The sequence below is a fragment of the Engystomops pustulosus genome, chromosome 6 (assembly GCF_040894005.1).
Source record: "Engystomops pustulosus chromosome 6, aEngPut4.maternal, whole genome shotgun sequence".
Lineage (NCBI taxonomy): Eukaryota > Metazoa > Chordata > Amphibia > Anura > Leptodactylidae > Engystomops > Engystomops pustulosus.
The window spans coordinates 56,125,463-56,150,022 of record NC_092416.1 but is presented as its reverse complement, the minus strand read 5'-3'; the positions used below and the strand labels follow the sequence as shown (position 1 = coordinate 56,150,022).

Sequence of the window (24,560 nt, the reverse complement as noted above, 5' to 3'; positions counted from 1 at the left end):
ATCTCTCAGCTCTCCTGTGTGGTGTAGTATATAAAGGATCTGTCAGCTCTCCTGTATGTTGTAGTATATAAAGGATCTTTCAGCTCTCCTATATGGTTTAGTATATAAAGGGTCTGTCAGCTCTCCTGTGTGGTGTAGTATATAAAGGATCTGTCAGCTCTCCTGTGTGGTGTAGTATATAAAGGATCTGTCAGGTCTCCTGTGTGGTTTAGTATAAAGAGACCTGTCGGCTCTCTTGTGTGATGTGTTATTTGCTTTATATTGATGAATAAAATAGCTGCTGCCTGGTCCTCTGCCACAGGCTGAACACACAAAACTACCTATTACAAGTTAGTGTAAATCTTCTGGCCAGCAGGTGGCAGCCTGCTTCCTCTCAGTGCACGGCACTGCATCATTATAGCATATTAAACAAGAGTCCACTGCCTTGTGTAAGATGCAGCTTAGTGTTGTGGCTACTCATCATATTAATTACTGACCCTGTACCTAAAATAAGCAGCTTCTTTTCCTTGTAGTTCTATGGAGAAGGTATCTAAACAAGGATATCTTTTTCAGGCAGATAGAGCATCCCATGGTCAATGAGCCACCCATGAATTATATATTAGAGTAGCTCTTCAATGCCCCTCACTTTTGGTTGTGAGGTTGAGACCGTCTTTGGAGTAGATGTCAATAGAAATATAGGGGGAAATGTATCATATGCTGATGCTCATGCGCCTTGCGTATGATAAAGGCCTCGCCTTCCTGCCGCCTCTGCCCGATGAATATATCATGAATCAAAACCGTTTGATGTATCTGTTGGGCAAGGCCTGTATGTTTTCCAAAAAGTATTTAGAAGGTGTGCAGGCAATGGGCAGGAACACTCCATGCTGGACCACTCCACAGGCGGGCGCGTTCCTCCGTAATCACAAAATAATGTGTGCAAGAAATCGTTATTATTTTAGGGCTTCTACGAAGGAAAACTGGTGTGGAAGTACTGGTAGATGCCCCCCTTAATATCTTTAATTAAAAATAAAATTGATTCATTTGACTTTTTGAAATGGTATTAACCCCTACACGCACCAGGATGTTATAGTATGTCCCTGTGGGAAGATATCTCCAACATGGGGACGTTCTATAACGTCCCGCTTCTGGCACTCACGAATGGAGTCGGCACCAGAAGCAGCGGCTGTCAGATTTATATTACAGCTGACACCGCGCTCTAACACCCACAATTGGAGCCAACTCTGATCGCAAGTGTTGACCCCTTACACGCCACGGTCAAGCATGATCAGTGTGTGATCAGAACATCGGAGAATCGCTGGTTCAAGTTCAAGTTTGAAGAAGTAAAAAGGTTAAAAACACTAAACATTAGAATAAATAAAAAATAAATAAATAAAAATATAAGCCCCTAAAATGTCACTTTCCCATAAAAACTACTAAAAAGAAAAATGCTTCTCGCTAAAAATATGCCCTTATCCAGATTTGTCAGCTGAAAAATTGATGATTTTCATTTCCTCCACCAACAAAGAGTTAATAAAATCTATAGATGCCCCAAAATTATGTACCAGAAAAGTGCATCTCAAGTGGCAAAAAAATAAGCCCCTATAGGTCCACATTAAAAAAAGAAAAAAAAATTTTTTGTACAATTTGACAATGGAGATCTGCTGTGGATGGGCCTCCTTCCATTCTGCCCGGCCGTGCGCCCATACAACAGGTTACCACCACAGGTACAGGTCAATCTAAATGTGGGTTTTGGTGATTTTCTTAAACATTTGAAAATTGGCACCTAAATTATAAGCCTCATAACATTCTAGTAAAATATGTGGAATCTTAAAAATAAAACATAAAGCAGACATTAAGGAAATGTAAGTTATGAATTTATTTGGGTGCTATGACTATCTGCATCAAAAGTAGAGAATTTAGAACTTTGAAAATAAAGAATTTTTCCAAATTTTTGCCAAATTTCGTTTTTTTTAATAACTAAACACAATAGATAGCATCCAAATTTTTTAACTAATTTGAAATACAATGTGTCATGAGAAAACAATCTCAAAATCCCCTGGATATCTTATAGCGTCCCAAAGCTATAACCGCTTGTAGTGACACAGGACAGATTTTGAAAATGGGGCCACGTCCTAGAGACCAAAATAGGCTGAGTCCCGAAGGGGTTAATAGTAGTCAATAAAAATTGCTATTATTACTTATTATACAAGTCCATGAAGTGGGAGTCAGAGCTGGTGTCCACAGTGAAGCCCCTATTATTGTGATGCTGTGTCCCATGGTTCAGGGGCGGGCGAGCTGCATGTGCAATCTGTGAAATGCACTAAGGCCCCTTCCACACTTGCATTGCAGTTCACGTCAGAGTCTGATCAGGGTGCGATCAGGGTTTGGTCAGAGTTCAATCAGTTTTCAGTCAGAGTCTGTTCAGTGTCTCATTTTTACATGCAGGTTTTCAATGCGATCTCAATCTGTTTTCATGCGCAGATAATGCACGTGAAAAGGACTGAGCTCTATATTTTCTATGGCAATTGATGTGTGAAAAACGCATTGCACTTGCACGTGTCTCAGAGTGCGATGCATTTTTGATGCATCTCCATAGACTTGTACGGTGCATTTTTCCTCACACGTGACTTGCAAAAGTAGAGCATGCCGAGATTCAAACGTGCATTAAAAAAATGTGTGTGTGTGCGTGAAAAAGAATGCCAGTCCAAAAAAGCCCATTGATTACAATGGGTCAGTGCAATGCGAATTATGCGCGTCAAAAGTACACGCAGAACACGCACGTGAAAAAACGCAAGTGTAGAAGGGGCCTAAGTAACTACAACCTCTCTGATGGCTTATTCACACATCCGTTTTGTCCTTGGACAGTATGCTGACTGCTTTTAGTCAGTGGGGCAGATTTACTTACCCGGTCCATTCGTGATCCAGCGGCGCATTCTTCGTTAAGGATTCGGGTCTTCCGGCGATTCACTAAGGTAGTGCGCCCAATGTGTCGCTGTTGCGCTGAAGTCCGCCGGTGTTCGCTGGAGTTCACCGTCCTATCCTCCGCGTTTTTTCCGAATCCGTCAGGTTTTCCGACGGCCACTCCCCCTGATTTCTGTCCCTTGAAACCCCGGCGCCGATGTGCCACAATTTGATCGCATGCGCCAAAAACCCGGGGCAATTCGGCACAAAACAGTAATTTTCGGGAAACCTGACGATAAATAGCGATTCGGGCCCTTAGTAAATGACCCCAGTATATTTTGTTTCCACATCTGTTCTGCATTTTTTTGCATCCGTTCATTACATTTTTTAATGTCCCCCAAAAAACTGATGGTTTACATTGATGAAAAGGCAAACCCCTGGTTCCCAGCAGTATCAGTGACTGAACACACACGCCATAAGGTTTTATTTGCGTAACAACAGACTTCTATTGTCATCAGTGATCAGCAAACGTGAAGAAAATACGTCCGGCTCTAAAATGTTGACCAGTGACCACGGATTTGTGGAAAAAAACAGAAATGTCCTTGAAAATCAAGGATACTGAGAAAAGAAACCCAGACATTTGAATAAGCCCTAAACGTGCTAAGATAATGAAGGATGAATGAATAATAAGTTTAATAATGAGATTACATAACACATAGGGGACTTGTGTATAACAAACAACTAATCCTAAACAATCGCTTTCATTATTATGTTCCAGTCTATTTTGTTCGCACAGAATTTTTGTTACATTTGTGATAGTTGTGATGGGTTTGTCTACTTTTTCCCATCTGTTTTATTGGTAGGTCGCTGACATGAAACATTTAGGAGAATAGAGATGTTGGACAGGATATAACACCAGCTCATGTGAGACATAATGAAGCACATTGCTCTCATTGTATCAGTTCCTGTATGTGTGTGATGGGGGGGCTGACACCTTTACCTCAGACACAGAGCCCACTGGATACTGAGCTCTAGCAAAGCCTACTGGTGGAGAGTGGGAAGATTGTCCCCCCGCGGCCTCCGTCTCTCCAGCTTCTTACATTGTTGCAGATACAGCTGTGTGGGAGAAGGAGGGAGGAGAGAAGCGCTGTCCGCCCAGCACACAGGCACCAAGGAGGGAGGAGAGCCTGGAGCCAGCCGGCCGGGGAGCCCCGCATCTGTGCAGGTACAGGGGGGCACTGCACTGCTGCCAGGGGGATCCATTGTCCTGATCACAGGCAATCACTGCAGCCTGCACATCACACAGGGGCAATAGTGCAGCTCCATCCTTCCAGGATCCTATAGACATTTCCTTATATGTCATCCCTATCATAGCAATGCGGCAGCTGCACCAAGCTCCCAGCATAGGCAGCAGGGGTGAAGGGGTTAATAATGTCTACAGATCTGCAGCGAGTCTCCATTCATGTCCTCATTGATGAATTATATGGTATCTTATTGGTTTCTGCACCCTGGCCCTGAACAGGTTAATCATTCTGGAGGCAATACAGCGGGCCTAGCTAGGTCTCCATCTATCTAATGGTGTGGCAGCAGTGGAGGGGTTAATAATTATCTAACCAATTTATCTAATGATGATTTTCTAATCACAGTATCTTCCAAACTCTGCTGCTAAGTGGGGGGTCGCAATTATCGGCAGGGAGCTTTCTCCTTTTGTCTCATGTTCCATAGATGTTTGTGTGATTGTGTTTTGTACATTTTGTTACTTCTCTGTTGTTATTGTTGCAAATAAATATTGCAATAATTGTCACTGTGATGGGTCTTACATCGGTGTACATATGGCTCTATATATTACCATTGTCCAGGGTTTGCGTAGGATAATATACCGTATAGATTTATGAATACTCAACTCGGGGTGGGAGGGTCCCTAGGAGAATCAATATAATGATGAACCTGCAAAACGAAGCCATGAAGGGGTTAGATTTCTTTTCAGCAGAATGAGAAGATTTTAAGAAATCTATATTATTAATAGATTCTTCAATCTGGAACTGAAAAAGTTAATTATAAAGTGTCTTTCATCCCGACAATGGTAATAATTCAATCACGCTTAATAACACTTTTGAAGGCCTTTTTTTGTTGTTGTTTTTACAGCTTTGCTTTGGCAATTTTATGTATTTACAAATCTGACCAATGAAATCTACTTGGAGTACTATGGTGTTCCCTACTCCAAATCTTGTATCAGTTATTTGAGAACAATTATGTGACCTTTCAAGGGGATAGGACGAAATAGTGGCAATAATTGGCAGCATTCCCCTATAAAATGACACCAGAACTATGTTTCTAGGTGCCACTGACAAGAAGATATAACTCTTTTAAAGTGTGCTCTCCTTCGGCTGAAGGGAGACAGATTTGACAGTTTGCAGGAGTACTTGCACACTCTGTATTTGCAGCTGAACCTGGGAAAGGGTGACTGATTGATGCAGTCAAAAATTAATGGGAAAAATTGCCAAAAAAACACATATTTTTAAACCGTTTTAGTTATTGGTCTGATAATTCTATAGACGAACAAATGTAAGTAATAAAAAATATCCTATCAAGTTAAAATTTCCTGTGTCATGTAAAAGAATAAAGTAAAACTATATGTATTTATATGTAAAGATATTCCAAAGATATTGTCATTTAAAAAAGAGCAGAACAGAACGGCAAAAGTTGATCCGGTCATTCTTGTTCCAATGACTCTTGGTCGATAAAGAGTTAATCTTATAAAAAGATAAAAGTTCTTTTCTGTGGTAGAAGAAGGGTGAGATGGAAGAATGTGTCACTTCACGATCAGACTGCACAGGGTCTGTTTGTAGTCTGTAACTATGGAAACACAGTGGGCTCTAATTCCAAAACAGTAGATTTATTTATCTATTATTTGGAACCAGTAGATCTATATATATATATATATATTTATATATATATATATATATACAGTAGTATTGCCACGTCCTGTGCTATATGTAGCTTGTTACAGTAGCCTTTATCCATGGGTGTATTGTCTGTGAAACTTGCTATATAGTTAGTAGTATAAGGTCTGCACACAGCGGATCGGATTGCATTCTTTTCTCTAATCATAAAAGAGACTTTTTCCAGCCATCACTCAGTACAGTTCATCAACTCCCGCAGCCGTCACCTTCCCCCGTCCTGGAAATTAATCGTAACCTCACTGCTCTTAGCTCCAAAACAATAGATCCAGGTATTTGTCCTGGAAATTAGTATCTGACTATGGAGACTTCCTCACTTCTGGACAGTCCTGACAGGAGACCTGTGTTCCCCCCCACTACTCTGTAATCCACATTCACTTGCACATATTAATTTTTAACTTGTAGCCGGTTTCATTTTTTTCCCCCTAAGTATAAAGAATTGTGGAAAATAATAGATTTTTCTTTGTATCCGTGACATAATTTCCTGACACTGAACCTGTTTGGTGGGATTCCTATTTGTGCTACATATTGAATAATGTAATCACTGTGGAGTGCACTGTATGGCGTCCATACTGTCAGTAAAGATAAAATTTGCAGATGGGGAGATGACTTTACACTGATTGTATTAGTGCCTAGTTGGACCACCTCCACCTTTCTATACTGTACTTTAGCTTTTGTTAGCTGGAGTTTACCTTTAGTTTTGACCATGTATAACTCGGCACGGTGTTGGTTAGCAGTCCTGGAGTGATGTGTAACAATACATTTTGTAAATGTTGCTGATATCTGCATAACTATTAAAATATAAACCATGTCTGCATCTCTGCAGTGGTTAGTGGTTGTCTTTCTCTGGTCCCCTTTCCTCTGATTAAAAGCTTATTTCTGGCTGGATACTACAGCTTTTACTCAGAGCAGATGGGTGTTGTGCAGCAGTTCAGAGCAGATGGGTGTTGTGCAGCAGTTCAGAGCAGATGGGTGTTGTGCAGCAGTTCAGAGCAGATGGGTGTTGTGCAGCAGTTCAGAGCAGATGGGTGTTGTGCAGCAGTTCAGAGCAGATGGGTGTTGTGCAGCAGTTCAGAGCAGATGGGTGTTGTGCAGCAGTTCAGAGCAGATGGGTGTTGTGCAGCAGTTCAGAGCAGATGGGTGTTGTGCAGCAGTTCAAAGCAGATGGGTGTTGTGCAGCAGTTCAAAGCAGAAAGCAGAGAGCTCTTCAGGCTAAAAGACAGTCCAAAGATCTTGCAGAGCTGCAGGCATGGATCAAATGTTAATTTTTGCACACATGGCTGCTGTCTAATACTATCTACAGATTTACTATCAATGCCAGATTCAATTTAACCTCTTAGAGGGTTTTTTTCCACGAACTAAAGTTGGGCCCTATCCACGGCATAGGTCCTAACTTGCTGAGCAGTGGGGGTCTCGGTGCTGAACGAGGGGTCTGTCGTGATGGTTGGATCCCACAGACCAAGCACAATGCACTGGATGGGAGTCTTTACATCATAGTAACACTGCTCCTGGCAAATAGCAGTGAGTGTCTTGCTGCAAAGTGTCCTTTTCTGCAGACCGAACATGCCTTATACCCAGAAATGTGCCTTATACACAGAAATTATTTCTGCTGCATGTTTAGATACTCGGGATGTTAACTATTGCAGTGAATTCTAGGTTTGTAAGTCAACTGTTACATGGAGAGGCTGGACTTTGCCTTCCTTCTGCTGCAGAAAAACTGAAAGCTGCAGCAGAAACCAAACCTTTCCACTGAAGTTGGGCTCTTTGTGGACATATTTCAGAGACTCTGCGCTGTATTTTCTGTAGAATATAATGGCAATAATATGCAAGGACCCAGTGGTGATACTAGAAGAGGCTGCCTTCCCCTTAGAAAATATACATGTTTGTACACTCAGACAAATATATATACAATCACAGATATTTACTGTATATATGGACACATTTATACATTGTTACACACATGAATACATTTACACATTCATGCACTCCCATATTCGTTTATACCCTTTTTTACACACATATAGTATATGCACATATTATACCCACATACTTGTATTTACACATCATAAAGTATATTTATATATATCTTATACATACAGTATATACACATACATGCAATGTATATGCACCATATATACATACAGTACCATATAAACACATATGGCATTTGCACAAACACATACCGCATATACACATTACACACATACACCATATAGATACATTGATACGGTATATATGCACTATACACATCCACCCATTCATTTATGTATAGTACTCATACACACATTTGCATATACTCGATGTATGGCAGATCTCTTATCCCAGGGCCCAGTAGCTGTTGACCACAATCGGGAAGTATAGATGGAAGCTCCCTAGTCCTGGCGTCCTGCTGTCCCTTCCTCCTCTCCTGCCGTTTCTAGCTGCAGATTCAGCTGTGTACTGTGGGAGATGTGCACTTCTATATACATATTATGCTATTATGTGCAGTATAATATGAGTATAATGGTGCACATCCTCCATTCTGTCAGTCTATAAGGTTGGGTGGTGGGGGCCCCCTGACACTGCGGGCTACACAGCCGCTGCTATCCCTGTAGTTATGTGCCCTGCAAGGACTCAATCAGACCTAGTGAACTTTCTTGTGTCTGACTTATTGTGACCACATTTGTTTTGTTTTTTTATAACTTTTTTTGTAGAGAGGAACACTATTCCATGATGTCTTAATTTTGCAGGCAAAGTCCTCATTTAGCCCTGGTCTAGCCCTGAACCCTCTACTTTGCCAAATTTTTCTGTCCCTTAAGCTATAAACACATTTATACAAAACTTCTGAGAATTTTACAATATCCCTTTTAATAAAATCTGGCTATAATATAAATGCAGTTTTCCTGTAAGGCAGGTATTTACTATTTGGCCGCTCATATATGAAGGGTGTGTGTGTATTCCTGTTGTGTCTTGTGTTATGTCTTGATTTCACGGTGGCAGGGTGTTCACCTTGAGTAATTCACTGTACTAGAAATGTGTGTTTTTTTTCCCAAGCATTTCTTTGTGGTTTGCCATGTATAGATCTTGACATTTCAGGCCTCACCCTTAATAGGAGCGATGAGTTTGTTGACACTTTTTGTCGTTTCTTTAAAAGGGCATTAAATGAGCAAATCTTAGGTTATGTCCCCAAGCCTGTTCTCCGACAGGTAAAAAAATACATGCCAAGACTGCCTGCTTACCACACTGTACTCCAGGGCTATATTCATGATTATTCAAACTTCAGAGCTGAAATCCCAGGATATAGTAAAGACTAACTATTCAGGGTGATTTTAAGGTATGTATGGAAACTAATGTACATAGACAGCAATACAGTGAGTGAATCTCTAGTTAATTTCTAATATAGTCTGTAACTCTGGTGAAGAATAGAATAAAGTAATGTGAATGGTCACTTCTACCCTTACAGAGCTAAATTATCCTGTACGATTTTGCCAGGTATGTAGGGAGTAAAACTTTAGCCTCCCCTCTGTATCGGCCTGCTGTACATGAACTTGAGAACATCTTTCAGATACACTGTTCATTGGCATGAAGGAGGAAGAATAGATCAGAGAAGCAGTTGTCTTTAATATAGTTTATAATAAACTATGATATTTACATTACTAATTCATGGCTTAAAAGATTTTATATTTCCTGTATGGCATGGCTAATTCTAGTCAATTGTAGCTGTGTGGTTGTTGCCAATATCATACAAAAATATATGGGAAACAGAAATAATACAAACAAAAAAATATACCCAATGTTTTCCCATATCCACAACAACATGTATAGTATTATTTGTCTTGGATGTTGAGCAGTTAAAAAATAATCCAATTACTATTTTTTTTTTCCCATTATTCCCCATTCTAAAACTGGTAAAACTAAAAAATATTATTTGGCGCAATGCTTTTAAAAATGCTGATTCCGTTATTTGTTTTAAATTTTAATGAAAAAAAAATCAGTCATATGGCGTGAATGATGACTACAACACTCGCATTTCTGTTGGCAAAAATAAACCTTTTATTGGTCTTGGAATGCAGAAAACATTTTTTTTTCATTAAAACAAGGTTTTTGTTTTGCTATAGTAGTGAAACGAAAAAAAAAAAGGGGGACACGTCTGGCACTGCAGGATCTGAGTCTCTGGCGGTGTAGTACTGATGGTAGTCTTTGTCCCGGCTTTCTGTAGGTCATTCAGTAGCCCCCCCCCGCTCCCCCACTGTGGTTCTAGGATTTTGCTCACTGTCCTTGTGATCATTTTGACTCAACAGGGTGAGAACTTGTGTGTAGCTCCTGATTGTAGAGATTACCGGTGGTCTTTTTTTAGTCTTTCATTTTCTAATTATTGCTCCCATAGTTGGTTTCTTCACACCAAGCTGCTGCCTATTGCAGATTCAGTATTCGCAGCCTGGTGCAGGTCCACAATTTTGTTTCTGGTGTCCTCTTTGGTCTTCCCCCATAGTGGTATTTGGAATGTGACTGAGGTTCTGGACAGGTGTCTTTTATACTGATAACAAGTACAAACAGGAGGAGTGGAGGACAGAGGAACCTCTTAAAGAAGTAACGGGTCTGTGAGAGCCAGAAATCTTGCATGTTAGTAGGTGACCAAATACTTATTTTCCAACATAATTTGCAAATCAATTCTTTACCAATCGGACAATGTGAATTTCTGGATTTGTTTTCAGATTTTGTCTCTCCATAGTTGAGGTTCTACCAAAGATGTCAATTACAGACGCCTCTCGTCTTTTTAAGTGGGAGAACTGGCACAATTGGCGTCTGACTAAATACTTTTTTTTTCCACACTGTATATGCCTGGATAGTTATGTTATTAATAAGAAACTAAAAAAAACAAAAGCCTTTAGGCCTCACTGCTCCATATTCTGTGCCAAGTGTTGTTCTCCAATTTATATTTTTTAGCTGAATTTAATTATGATGAGCCTTACCCGGCAGGTGACGGCTGCAGTCAGTCGTAGGCCTCGGCGGTTGTCTGTAGTCTTCTCTTGGCAAGAATAAAGTGAATAAAGTTGCTGTCTATGTTCAACTCTATAAAAGGGTTGTTCGATATTATTATTTTTTTATACTTAATCAGGGAGTACCAGAAAGTGATGACATTACAAACTTCTGAAGTGAGTTCTATATGAAGGACAGTGACACTTGGCCTGTTGCCTTTATCTAAGGCTGCATCGACACCTGTATTGCTTTACAAAACACATCCAGATGGAATAGCCCAGTACATTTGCATTGCATTTCTAAGCGCAATGCAAACGGAACGTGTGAATTCAGCCTCGGGGTTACACACACAAATGTGCTTGGTAGGTGGTGGCCAAATTTCACAAACCAAACACTGGTTTCTTTGTCTGGTTTCTTGTACTGTTTTTTTAGGACTATTTTTTATTTTTTTGTCTCCGCTGTGGCAAATGAGTCTGAAAACATAGTAAAAGAAACAAGACAACTGGGTGATAAATTGCCCTCCCTGCTTCTTGGACAGGAGAATCACAGTTGGGGTGCATTTACACATCTGTCAAATTTGCGGCCACATATACGTCCTCATAGACGGCAATGGCGGCCCAGCGGCGGTGCGGTGCCACACATGTGTTGCATGCTCTAACTTTTCCCTAGTGTGCACCGCTGTTTCCTATGGGGGGGTGGGGGTCACCTCCTCTCCAGTGCACGGCGGTATACCGGTGTGAATGTACCCTTAGTGTGTGGCCATACATGGGGTTTGTATTGCGTTTACATACACAATGCAAATGCCAGGGGGAGGGGCTTTGTCTGATCACATATGCGTTCCCATTGAAAACATGCCATCGATAACCAGCAACCGGTGTCTTGTATTAAAACAATGCAAAATAATGAGTGCTAGTTACCGATCACTTGCTTTTCAGTGGAAATGTTTTTTTGATTAACCGAACTCTCCCCCTGACGTTTGCTTTGCGGGTTTTTAATGCAAATGTGGCCGCACGCTTTTACATAATACAAGGAGGTCCGGCAGAACAAGAGCACTGAACTGAAAAAATTTTAACAGTTTCCACACAGATTCACTCCTTGAATCCTATATAACGATGATGCTTAGAGTCGTTGAAATATGGCCACCAAACATTTGGGCATTTACAGACCTAAGGCTTTTAAACTAAGACTGTGTGTTTTACCTCAGAGGGGTGTTGCAGTTGTCTGCTTGAACCACATATGGCCCCCTAAGCCTTTGTGGACACATTCAGTCTGCCCTAAAACGTAGATGGCCATATGACCTCTTCGGGCAGGGAGAGGGCACTGTGTGGCCCTATCATATTCCCAATACTCCGATTGTTCCCCTAAGCAATATATGGGAGATCCTTGTGTGGTCTCGCAGGATGTTATATAGATTCTAACCTTCTCTTCTATATTCATCCTGTAACAATTATGCACCTGGATTAAAACTTTATACTTCATATTTGATAAACTGGACGATTGTGGCATGAGTTACTACTGATCACTGATTGTTGTAGGCACTTGTTATGTAATACTACACATCTTTCTAAGGCATGATGCATAAGTGGCATACTTCCTGGCAGATTCCATTCATGAACCGATGAAAGGCTGTGATCTTATGTTTACATACAATAATGGGGACAATTTTGTGGTATTTATGGAATTTCCATAAATTGCTTTATTTGATCTGTGAAGACGAGTAATGGAAATAACATTGCCACATTATAAGCAGTGACATGATGGTTTTTTGGCTATCTGTCACACAGTTTGTTAGAATTCTCATGCAGACTGAACAAATTAGGTGTTAAGTTGCAAAGATAATATACCGTGGGGGAAGAAACTTTTTTTTCTTTCTAAAATCTGTGTCCTCTTTTTCAGCTTCTTTCCATGATTCTTTTATGTGAAAAACACTGGAATTAAAGGCGGGTTGAACCAAGAGATAAATCATGACCGATATTCCGATTGATAAATCAAATCTTCCTCGGGTCAATGAAGGTTAGTAAACACTTTTTTTTATATCATATTAAACTGGTATTAGGTGAAACAAGTCAAAATATTGACAAAACTGTGTCCCTAATGTGGCCCAATCAGCTGCCCTACCAGTACAGTAACCCTAATGACAAGCTGTTGCCTTCACCTCTTTCATTATCAGAATGATATACTTCTTCGACAGTCACACAGAAGATACAAAACCCTCATTCTCCCTTCTTTGTACAAGTCATCTCTGTGACACAAGGATTTATGGCCAGCACTGACCTGCAGTGCATTGTGTGATGTACATGTAAAATTTATCACCATGACAAATCTATATTGTGTGAAATATTTTTGTAGTATTTCCTGTATGTGGGTTCAATTTGAGATTCAAAAACCAAACCGAACCTGGTAGTCATATTTCTTAATCGTTCTGTGACATTTTTGCCCCAAAATTCCACTAGGTTAGAAACAAGTACTGCTGACTGCTTACAGATCCAGTGCCTGCCCCCATTCATAGTAATGCTGCAGAGGAAACCTCTGAGACTTTCTCTACTAGCCCTAGTAAAGAGCACAGGAGGTCTGTGTGGCTGTAAATTTATCAACTGTCTGGTCAAAGTTCAGCAGAACAGGGGCAGCTGTTCACTGGAGTTTCTTTACTTTGCTTCCTCTTTTAAAATGTGGCAAGAAGTGTTCCTAAAGTACAACTTGATACTGTATCAACCTCCCAATTTAGGATTTATATTCAACATCGGGTTGAAACAGATTTTTAGAGAAAAATGATCTTTTCTTTGTGGTTGTCATTCCTTTTAGAAACTGAAATGATATTGTAGGAGATGGAAGGAAGGAATTGCCTTTGGATTAGAGTACACAGGGTTTGTTTGTAGTCTGTTACCATGGGGACACAGAAATAAAACAATAGAAATTTCCTTTTTTTGAGGTGCAGGGGCAATGACATTAAATTTAGTTGCATTTGCCCTTAATGAAGGTTTAATAATAATAATTTTTTTATATAGCGTACACAGATTATGCAGCGCTGCACAAATTTTGACAAATCGGTTCCTGTCCCCAATGGGGCTCACAGTCTAATCAACCTACCAGTATGTTTTAGGTGTGGGAGGAAACGGAGGAAACCCAGGCAAACACAGAGAAAACATACAAACTCTTTGCAGATGTTTACCTGGGTGGGACTTGAACCCAGGACCCCAGCGCTGCAAAGCTGTAGTGCTGACCACTGAGTCACCACGCTTTCTACAATTTTAATATTTGAGTATGTATTTTTCAGATCGGTTTATATCAACCACTACGGCTCTAGTTAAAAAAGGGTTCACAGAGCCAAAAGCAGACAGCCCTGTAGGCTTTGTATGTGAGTTGCTGTTGCTCAAGTCCCAAAGATTTCAAGGCTGGCTATGTACATTTTGTTATAGGCATTATCAGAGGATTGTGATATTGGATATCATTGGGAGCTCTCTGGACGCCCTATGATATGATATTAATGATCCGTCTAAAGCATATAGTCTAGTGCTATACATGTGCTAGAATCCATTGGCATCACTCATCAGCTTTTCTTTCCATCACGGTCTATTTCTAAAGAATTGCAGTGCACCTGTCTGCGGACAGGTGTGACATTCTGCAGCCGTAATAGGAAGTTGCACACTTATGGTGATCTGAACTTTATCAAATTCAACCATAGAGTAATAGGCGAGTAGTTTCAAAATGACAAACTCAGCTCTGTTATATATCTATGTTTTGCTGATACTCTTTTGTTATGCGTGACTAAGCTGTTACAGAGGAATATGGAAAAACTGCCTTTGCTGCTACACGTTCCTTTCCTCTTTTATGGAATGAAGCCTGTTTTGTCACTTAGGCTCAGTCTCGTTCCTTGTCCCCCATGTTACATGCTGGCAGATTTGCTCTTTTTCCTTTCACACCTCTGCTTCATTTAAGACCAAATCTGACACGGTGTCTCTGCCAGCATCTTCTAAAATATGCAGCAAGATCCTTAAGAATAACAAAAGAACAGCAACCAAATGTTCCACAAGCTTTTCCTACCGCTAATAACCTGGGGGCCAAAATGGATGAAAAATCTGTGGAGTAATTGGGAAAAAAATAGATTTGCACATTATTAGGGTTATACATTTGTCTAGTTTACAGGATAGAAATGGCTATCCATAGAGGCTTATATTGCTGTATTCATGGGATTTAAAGGGAACCTGTCCTCCGGATTTCACATGTTCACCTAATGACAGGTTTACCTAGCCTTTTTAAGACATAACTAAAGTTATAATGAATTTACCAAATTATTATATGTGATTTCACCTTTAAAAACAAACAGAATAATGTCTACTTTGTGCTGCTCTCCATTTTCTTTCCAAAGTTATGGCATTTTCTGTTCTGAAAGTGAAATGGGCGGAGACTAATATCTGTCGGACTTTTCCCTCAGGCTGAGGCCAATTAGCTTGCCCACGGATCCCATGATGCCATGTATTCTCTCTCAAAGTAATTTTAGCATTAAATCCACTGAACGCTTCACAGTGCACATACAGGATGTATATGGTGACAGCCTGGCAGCTGTTATCACATGGAGGAGCCCTACGTACCTGAGTGGCTGACTGAGCACGACCTTGCGGTTGTCGATACTCACGGTGCTTGGTACCAGGAAACTGAGGCCTCGTCCACAGCCTGGCAGTTCTCTGGCAGGAAGAATGAACAAGAAAATTGAGGGGAGAGGCTGAAGGTGTAGATGTGTAGCTAGGGATCCCTGATGATGAAGGATGGGGTGCCTTTGGTGTTAAACAGTCTGGCACAGGGATCACTCAGAGGCAAGTGGGTAAAACTTTCAACTTACAATCCTTTATTGGAATTTGGAAATGGCCAAAACAGCAGCAACTTCTGCTGGACAGAGATGGCTGGATGGATACAGTTCCACAGGAATTCTCTCAGCCTGGTAAGGTAGCTTCAGGCTGGAGAGGATAGCTGGCTGCTTCTGCAGCAAGTTAGGTCAGCCTCCTAAGGGTGGAGTTCAGTTTGGGCCTGGTGTTCTCTCTGGCCAAGTGTGTCAAGACCTCATGCCACAGACACCTGTGCTTCTATGACTCTCTGGTGAGAAGAACCTCTGCACTGAACTCCAGAACTTTCCAGCCACAATGGATTTTATTAATTTCCCTTGTGAGGTGGCAAGCTCACTGCCCAACCAACTTTTGTCCTGGCATTACATCATATCTCATTGGTCGAAATGATTAACATTGCTCCTCATGCAGAGAGTTATCAGCTGCATTATCATTTTCCAGCACTTAAGACTCCTAGTGAGTTGATCAAGTTTCTTAAAAGCTATATGGCATGGACAGGGATTTAGTTTTGCAACAATAGGTTTAACCCCTGCATTGGCAGGGTTGTTGCACTTGCATCCTGATTTTTTTTATTTTTTTTTGCAATCTAAGGCTACCTGCACACGAAAGAGCCAATATTCGGCCATGAAAGATTGAGCGTTTTCTTCAGTTTTGCACAATTGGTATGTTTCAGTCTTGCATCCGTTTCTCAGTAACCAGTGAAAAAGTGACTAGGACATGCTTTACTTTGCAACAGATTGTTTGCACCATCAGCAAAAATGACGTCTGTGGACACTGATCCATGAAAAAGAATTTTAAATAGGGCTGTACGTGGCTCCCATTGCAAAAATGGATTTTTTTTTTTTCCCTGTCTGGTGTATTTATCGTTAGACAGGAAAGTTGGACAACCTGTCACATGTTTTTATTTTATACTATTTTATTTATGGCAAAAAAACAGTTTCATCCCAAACTGCAGGCCAAATATCTGGGCAAACTGCACATGGCTCTGTTCACACAGGGTTCTGGTGAGTTGCAGTTGTGACTAGAGCATTGAAAAACCGCAATATAGGAGGGTCTCCCCAGGACTCATCCTTTGTGTAGAGTTGTGGTCTATCTTATGTGTTGCCTCTCTATCCAAATACTGACTAAAGAAGGTGACTGCTGCTGTCTGTGGGTGTCTGCTTGTGTCAGCCGGTTTCCAGTGGTTCTTGCCAGAGTGTATTGGCAATCCATACTACAGATGGTTATACAGAGTATAGCAGTATTGTGAGGAAGGGAACTATAGTAGTGGACATGTTTTATGTCATCCATAGGACCTGATATGTGAACATAACTGACTGCCATTGGCCCGATTCACACATATCCATGTGTAGAACCAGGGATTGTTAAGCCCACCCCATACACGTGATAGTGATAACATACGACTACAAAATGTGAACACAAAGGGTCATTGACCAGACAGATGCAACCATATGGGGATGGCATATGGGATTGTAGTATATTGATTATATATACAGTGTAGAATATGCAGAATATTATAAATGTTGCTCTTCCTGCCTGGGTCCGCCATACAAAGCAGACAACTTGTATATGCACAAGGCAGGATAATTGCTGTTGTCTCCAGGCCTTGACTGAATGGTACCAGATGCTCAGGAAATTGGAGCCTCTTATTTGCATCAAACTTTGGGGGCTGTGGGGGCTCACACAAGCTGCCACATCACATAATTTGATAGTAATTTGATCAGATTGCATTTCTAGTATTCTAGTAATCTGATATCGGAACATTTGCTTTTTTGGCTAAATGTTTTATAACTTTGTACTTGTTTTTGTGATCTGCACTTATCTGTAGCTGTGATGGAGTTCAATTCACTTTTACATACTCACGTTTACATCTTTATCATTTTTATGTTGGTCCATAAATTTCTTGCCTATTTATGCTTCTATATGTTTTTAATTGTGCCAAAATAGCCCCTCCTCCCCAACTCACAAAAATGGAAATTACTAAAGATAATTCCAACTATAAGAAACAACAAAAATAACAATACTGGAGCATCACTTCTATATTTGGCTCCCACTTGGCTTGACTACGACTTATAAAGAAATAACAGGTGAAGTACAAGAGTGAGAAGGAAAGATGCTCCATGTTGGCACCATAAAACCCAATTTTGGAAATTCCAATTGTCACCGGGACAAAAAAGTTGTCTTGGGTTACACTTGCAAAATATACTTGCTCCAATTTGCATACAAAATCAACTTAAGAAAAAGACCTACCTATATTGTCCTTAACCTGGAGACTGCCTATATTTGGCCTCTTTTTCTTTGAGGGCCAGGATATGGCAGGACTTGCCTCATGTTCCCTTCGGCAGCAGCCATAGTAAAACATCCTGTCTCGCTCATCTGTTGACTGGTCAGTGACCAATTATATCTATCTTGTACCAGAAAGAAGAAAAGAAAATAATTTGTTTTGTGATTGTGGTGTTTAGTGTCAGCTACTGATACTAAGTGTTAGCTGACACCAAAATAGCAGATTAAACCTCTGACTATTCTGTTACAGACTCCTGCCCACGATGATCCAAGACAGAGGCAATTGTTGCCCCAAATCCCAACTATATTTTGGTGAAAGTTTAGATATCAATCTTTGGAGGGGACTGAAGATTTCTACCACTAAATCTTGCTGAAGTATCCTGAACAGACAGGTGCTTAAAGGGTTTGTCCAGAGGATGAAAATCATGGCTGCTTTGTTTGAAAAACTTCTCCACACCTGACTATGGTTAGTGTTGTTATTACAGCTCAGCTGTATAGAGGTGAATGGATCATAGTTGCAGTACTATGCACTTGCCAATGGCGAGGAGAGGAGGTGTTTTTGGAAGAAAGCAGGCATTTTTGGTTTTTGTAACTTCTGGACAACCCCATTAAAGACATTTATTGTCCCTGCTACTAACAAGTAGCAGTCTATGGCATGAATCTATCACACTCCTCTATTGGCAAAAGGTAGCTTTTGGCATGCCAAATGCCACTTTATTTGGTGACTACACAGTGACCAATTGTGACCATTTTTTTTAAAAGTAAAAATGTGTACAACCCTGCCCCTTCTCAGTTGGGTTTGTGAATCTGGTATGTACACTTTTTGCACTCCTCAGACATGTCAAACGATCTTGCTTGCATTTGAAACCCATATATTTAAAGGAAATCTACCATAAAAATCCATCATGACAAACCAGGTACACTTACTCATAGATCCAGACAGTGTGACTGTGGTAATCTTCTTATATTTGATATCCATAGCCTCTCTCCTTCTGAAATCAACTTTAAAAAATATGATCATGACAGGATACCCTGCAATCAGCTTTATCAGGTCTCGCACTCCCCCCTGCGTCCTCAGCACTTGTGCAGTGAGCATATATAAGATTACCACAGTCCAGGTGCCTGGATCTTATGAGTAAGTGTCGTTAGTTTATCATGATGGATTTTGATGATACATTTTAAGGGTCTTTTTTGCCTTTTGAATAGGGATTGGTAAGGTAAGACATTTGGCAACACCTGATCTTTATAATGAAAGTACATTTAAAGAAACAAAACTTGAATCGTGAGTGGTCTGATAAGTACCAGTTAGGATTGCTGGTCAGTGGCTGGTTATGAGTTAATTCTTCCGGCAGTAGTTTATAAAGTCCGTTCTCTGGGGAATGGGCAGAGTAATGAAGTGGTTTGGCAGTTTACGATGATTCCATGATCTCACTGCAGTCTCCTGTGGGCAGCGGGCAGTCCGGCCATCACGAAAATCCTTTCATTTATGCATTTTAATGTGATCTCACCAAACATCTGCTGGAGTGTACAAAGGTTTATGTGTGTAGCTCCCTGGCAAGGCTTAATAGAGCTTCCCCTATCCTCCATGCTATCGAGCAGAAGTATCTTTAACTGGACCCTGTGTGTAGCCGTGTGGCCCCATTCAGCCCATAATGCTCAGGTTAAATATAGTGATGGGCGGGACCAGTCTGTAATGCGGTGGGGGGGGGGCATGCATAAATAATCTGGCTCATCTGTATATTTTTATAAAGATTTTTTTAGACATAAGAAAGATGTTGCCATCTCCTAGATAAAAGAACAAACAACATTTGGACAGTCTACCATCAATTAATCTGAAGGGACAGAGATTTATCTTCCAACAAGACAATGATCCCAAAACTAAAGCAAAACCTACAATGGAAGGTTCACAAATAAAAGGATCCAGGTGTTGGAATGGCCAAGTCACAGTCCAGACCTGTATCCGCGCGAGAATCCGTGGAAAGAGCCGAAAACTGCTGTTTACAAACGCTCTCTATCAACATCCCTGAGTTTTAGCTGTTTCACAAGCAAGAATTTTCAGTCTCTCGATGTGTAAAACTGATACCCTAAGCGACTTGCAGCTGTAATTGCAGCAAAAGGTGGCACTACAAAGTATTAACCTAAAGAAGCCGAATAATATTGGCACACCCTACTTTTCAGTTTATTATTTTTTAAAAAATTTCCAAAAATTTCCAATAAATTTTCTTTCCACTTCACAATTGTGTCCCACTTGTTGTTGATTCTTCACCAAAAAATTATCAATTTTATACCTTTATGTTTTGAAATGTGGCAAAAGGTAGAAAAGATCAAGGGGGCCGAATACTTCCGCAAGGCGCTGTATATTATCTACTTAGTACGCAACAGTTTGAGGATGACTCCTATGACGCCCTAATGCTTTTAGTGTGCATTACCTAAGTGTGATTGTCTTATAGACCCCCCACATGATGGGCAACTGAGGGTTTATTATCCAGATTCTCTGTAGACACTGATAACATTTTAGGTGCACCAGATACATATCTTAATGTGTAGACAAAATATATTCTGTAAGAACCGCCTTGATCTATTTCCAGTACAAGAGCAGATGGTTACCTGTCTGGGATTTTCTCATTTGAAATCTGATTTTGCTAGATTTGTTTGACATTTCAGAATCTAATACATTTTTTGCATTTTTGCATATATTTTAGTCATTCACAATTTTTTTTTTATATTTCTTATTGGGAGCCGTGATATGGTCGAATAATTGGAGGCCAAATCACGGCCCCCATAGACTTCTATGGCTTGCAGTCACGGTATGGTGATCACACGGCCGCTCGTCTGCCTATGGAGGGAGGAGGGGTCAGGAGCGCTCACCCCTCCTACCTCCTCCTCCACGTGCTGTGCTCGCCCGGGATCTGGTCTGGGCGAGGCCACGGCTATGTGTATGAGCCCTTATGCGCTCAATAGTGAATAACCTCAATTTCTTTTGGACATTCTGGAGGAACTTTAACTACTATATATGTAAATGTTTCAGTTTTGGATGACACTGTACTTGGTTTTAAGATATTTATGGAAATAAATTGATATGTTTGACATCGTGTTGTTTGCAATGACAACTCCACCACAAACCCATACAATTTTTTTTTTTAAAAGAAAATCTACCAATACTATCAAATGTGATAAACCAGGGAATCTTGCTCATAGATCCAGGCACTGTTGCTGGGTAATCTTCTTCTATTTGTTAGCCGTGACCTTTTTTCCTTCTAAAATTAACTTTTAAAATGGTGATAATGAGCCTGAAGGGCTCTGGAGGCGTTACCAGAGCACCTCAGTCCTGGAGCTTCATAGGCTGTTACAATGAGCAGAACATGTTTTGCACAACCCCATAGAGCCTTCTTAGGAATTTGCATGTTGATATAGATTCTATCAAAACCCCCAGACAAAATAGTGGAAGGCCAAACAACATGGCGTAAACCCAACGTCCATGGCATCAGATTCAAGTGTCAAACGGTCCACCAGTGATTTTGGTGCTCTAGCCTATTAAAATATTTTCATTTTCTAATATACTTATTATTAAAGACCTAATTGATGGCAATGAACTTAGTCAGTGAAAGCAGACTGCTTTCAGAGGCTGGACAACCATCACAAACCTGTACTGCTGGCACAGGGTTCCAATTTGTTATACATAGGAATAGATTTTAGACTGCAGAGACACAAGTTATGCATACATTCACTGACAGTCAGCAGAAGTCTTGAAGTTGTTCTCTACATTATTCAATGTAAAAATGAAGCAAATTGCATGATATTTTAATATATATTATTTAGTTATATACTGTATATTAAACTAGAAAAGTTCTGGATTGCCCATTTTTAAATGTGGGGGGTGGGGGGGACAGCCTGCGCACCACCAAGACCCTGTGAACGTTCACCTTGTAAGTTCACATGAGCAGCCATCTGCTGGATACTACAGGAGGGCTAAGATACGTACCCAAAATAGAAAGCTTCTAATTGTCATTCACATGAATGTATGGGGGTCGTACATGCGTCCCCGGAGACAGCAATAGGTGCACACAGCGAAGCAGGGCCACACACGCCGTGTCCTTTTTTTCCCCGTGTGCATGGCCGTGCGGCGTACATCCCTATGGCGAGGGGAGTATGAATGTACGTGTGAATGTAACCTGTGGCTGTTCTTGCAATATATTGATGACCATTCCCTGCAGTGGCGAAATTGTTACCTATTCCCTGCTAATTGGACCAGCGACCGCCATTGGAAGCAAAAGAAGACCTTTTTTTTTTTTTTTTTTTTGCTTACAATAAAATCTTGTAATTAATACTATTTTATGATTATGTTCACTCCTAGGTGTCAGTGAGTGGAGCCGGTCACATGCCCTGTCTTGTATTTTATCTTCTCCATTGTTTAGACACAGTTGGAGCATTCCTGTGCGTCTTCTGCTATTTGCCATTTGGTGTTTGTTTTCATTCCCACTCCGTTGCAAGTTTGTGTTTTTCAGCTCACATTTTGTGCTAGGGCACAGGCGGCTAACATTGCTGGAAGATGTGTGCAGTACTCCATAGAAACCAGATGCATGTTTTTTGTTTTTTTTTTTTTTTTTTTTTGGGGCCTAACTATGTGAAATCCACTTCTTGGTTTTAATAAACTTCTATTTGATTCTGTTAAACTACAACGTGAATCTGTATTCCCGGTCACCCCATTAGATGATTTAGGTGTGTTCGGACACACAGGATTAGTAAAGGTCATAGCGGACCCCCTATAGCAGTGATGGCGAACCTTTTAGAGCCTGAGTGCCCAAACGTCAACCAGAAGCCACTTATTTATAGCAAAGTGCCAGCAAAGCAATTTAAGCAGCAATTTATTTATCCTCGTTCTTTGACAACTTTCAGTCGTTCAGCCTCCTAAGGACACCAACACAGTTGAAAGGAGGAGGGCAAATTTGCCTATCATTGTAGGAAGATTCTTTGAATCCTGTCTGGTGAACTTCATGCTGGGGTCATGGCCTGGGTGCCCATAGAGAGGGCTCCGAGTGCCGCCTCTGGCACCAGTGCCATAGGTTCGCCACCGCTGCCCTATAGTCATAAAACATTGGGCCTGGATTTACACATTGCATATTGGTCATCTTTAACTTCATTTTTTATTTCTATTTTATTTTCTTTTGATTTTATAGAGTCTGCAGCATTAATCGACATTGGGTACATGTATCAAACTTTTGGTTTGCCTTTTTCTTTTTGAGACTTTTCATGGTGTGGTGTTGGTGCCCATTTGTGACTTTCTTTTGCAGTCTCCCTTTGAATTTTGCCACTGTCTATATTTTTTTTTTTATGTTCCCTGAGTAATCACCTGCAAATCTACAGCTGCCCCTGACCAGGGTCAGAAATTAGCTTAGTAATGATTAATAAATTTGCGTCTTTTTACAACAAAAGTCACAAAAAGTCATAAAGACCAAACGCCACGAGTATGAATAAGGAAAAACATCGTAGATACATCTGACCAGCAGAAAAGCCAAAAAAGCCAGAGTTGTGGTACATGTGATCCATTGTCTTGAATACTTTTGTGCGCTGGAATTTAAAAGGGTTGTCCAAGATTTGCAAAACATGACTGCTTCCTTCCAAAAATAGCACCACACTTGTCTTCCGGTTGTGTGTGGCATTGCAGCTTGGCAACATTTATGTCAGTTGCAATACCAGAGTCCATGCACAGGGGGGATGATATTACTTTATGGAACCTGTCACTAGATTTTACACCATTTAACTACTAGTTCCCTCAGGTAGGGTATGAAATATCCTTTCTAGTAATATTTTATATGATATCTTACCCATTTAATTATATAAAAAAATCTCCTATAAGGTCATGTGAAAATGAGCGGAGAAGAGTATTTGGCTTGAGATGAAGTTAAGAGGCTACGGGGAAGTGTTTATTAGATGCTATGGGGGGGGGGGGGGGAATGTCACTACTCTTCTTTGATGTTATAGCACCTTCATGACCGAGTCCTATAGATCACAGTAACATAGGCCTGATATAATCTGATATAATCTGTTATTTTAGACTATTGTCTTTAATATGACACCAAAAGCATGTTTTTATGTATTATAGAAATGAAGATAGGTGAGTCTGAAGTGACATTCCCACTGCAGCCTCTAAATTTGACTAATCTCAAGCCTAATCTCTTCTCTGCTCATTTTCACGTGATTTTGGAGGAGATTTTCTTTATAGGTTAAAGGGCGAGATTTCACATAAATGAGAGAGTTCTAGAAAGGACATTCGTAAGGGCTAGTAGTACAAGGCTGTAAATCAAAGGAAATCTACCACCAGGATGAAGGATTGTAAACCAAGTTCTCTTACATGCTGGTGAGCACCCCATCTGTCAGGATTCACTCTTCTATTGGCTCTGAGCTCCATATCTATAGTTAATAATAATAATTATTTATATAGAGCACACAGATTACGCAGCGCTGCACAGAGCTTTCCAGATCAGTCCCTGTCCCCATTGGGCTCACAATCTAATCAACCTACCAGTTTTTATTTTGGAGTGTGGGAGGAAACCGGAGAACCCAGAGGAAACCCACGCAAACACAGAGAGAACATACAAACTCTTTGCAGACGTTGACCCTGGGACTTGAACCCAGGTCC

General features: G+C 40.6%; 1 protein-coding gene across 2 annotated transcripts in view; it reads left to right on the top strand.

Annotated features, from left to right (window-relative positions):
* Positions 1-3,891: 3,891 nt before the first annotated feature.
* LOC140135124 (coiled-coil domain-containing protein 50-like) overlaps positions 3,892-24,560 on the top strand; it is a 64,659-nt gene continuing 43,990 nt past the window's right edge. Inside the window, exons 1-2 of one of the 2 annotated variants that reach the window (XM_072156199.1) lie at positions 3,892-4,105; positions 12,696-12,812. In XM_072156199.1, the coding sequence (XP_072012300.1) occupies positions 12,764-12,812 (49 nt within the window). In that variant the 5' untranslated portion in view covers positions 3,892-4,105; positions 12,696-12,763. The remainder of the gene's footprint in view (positions 4,106-12,695; positions 12,813-24,560) is intronic. The other variant, XM_072156200.1, reaches the window with a different exon arrangement.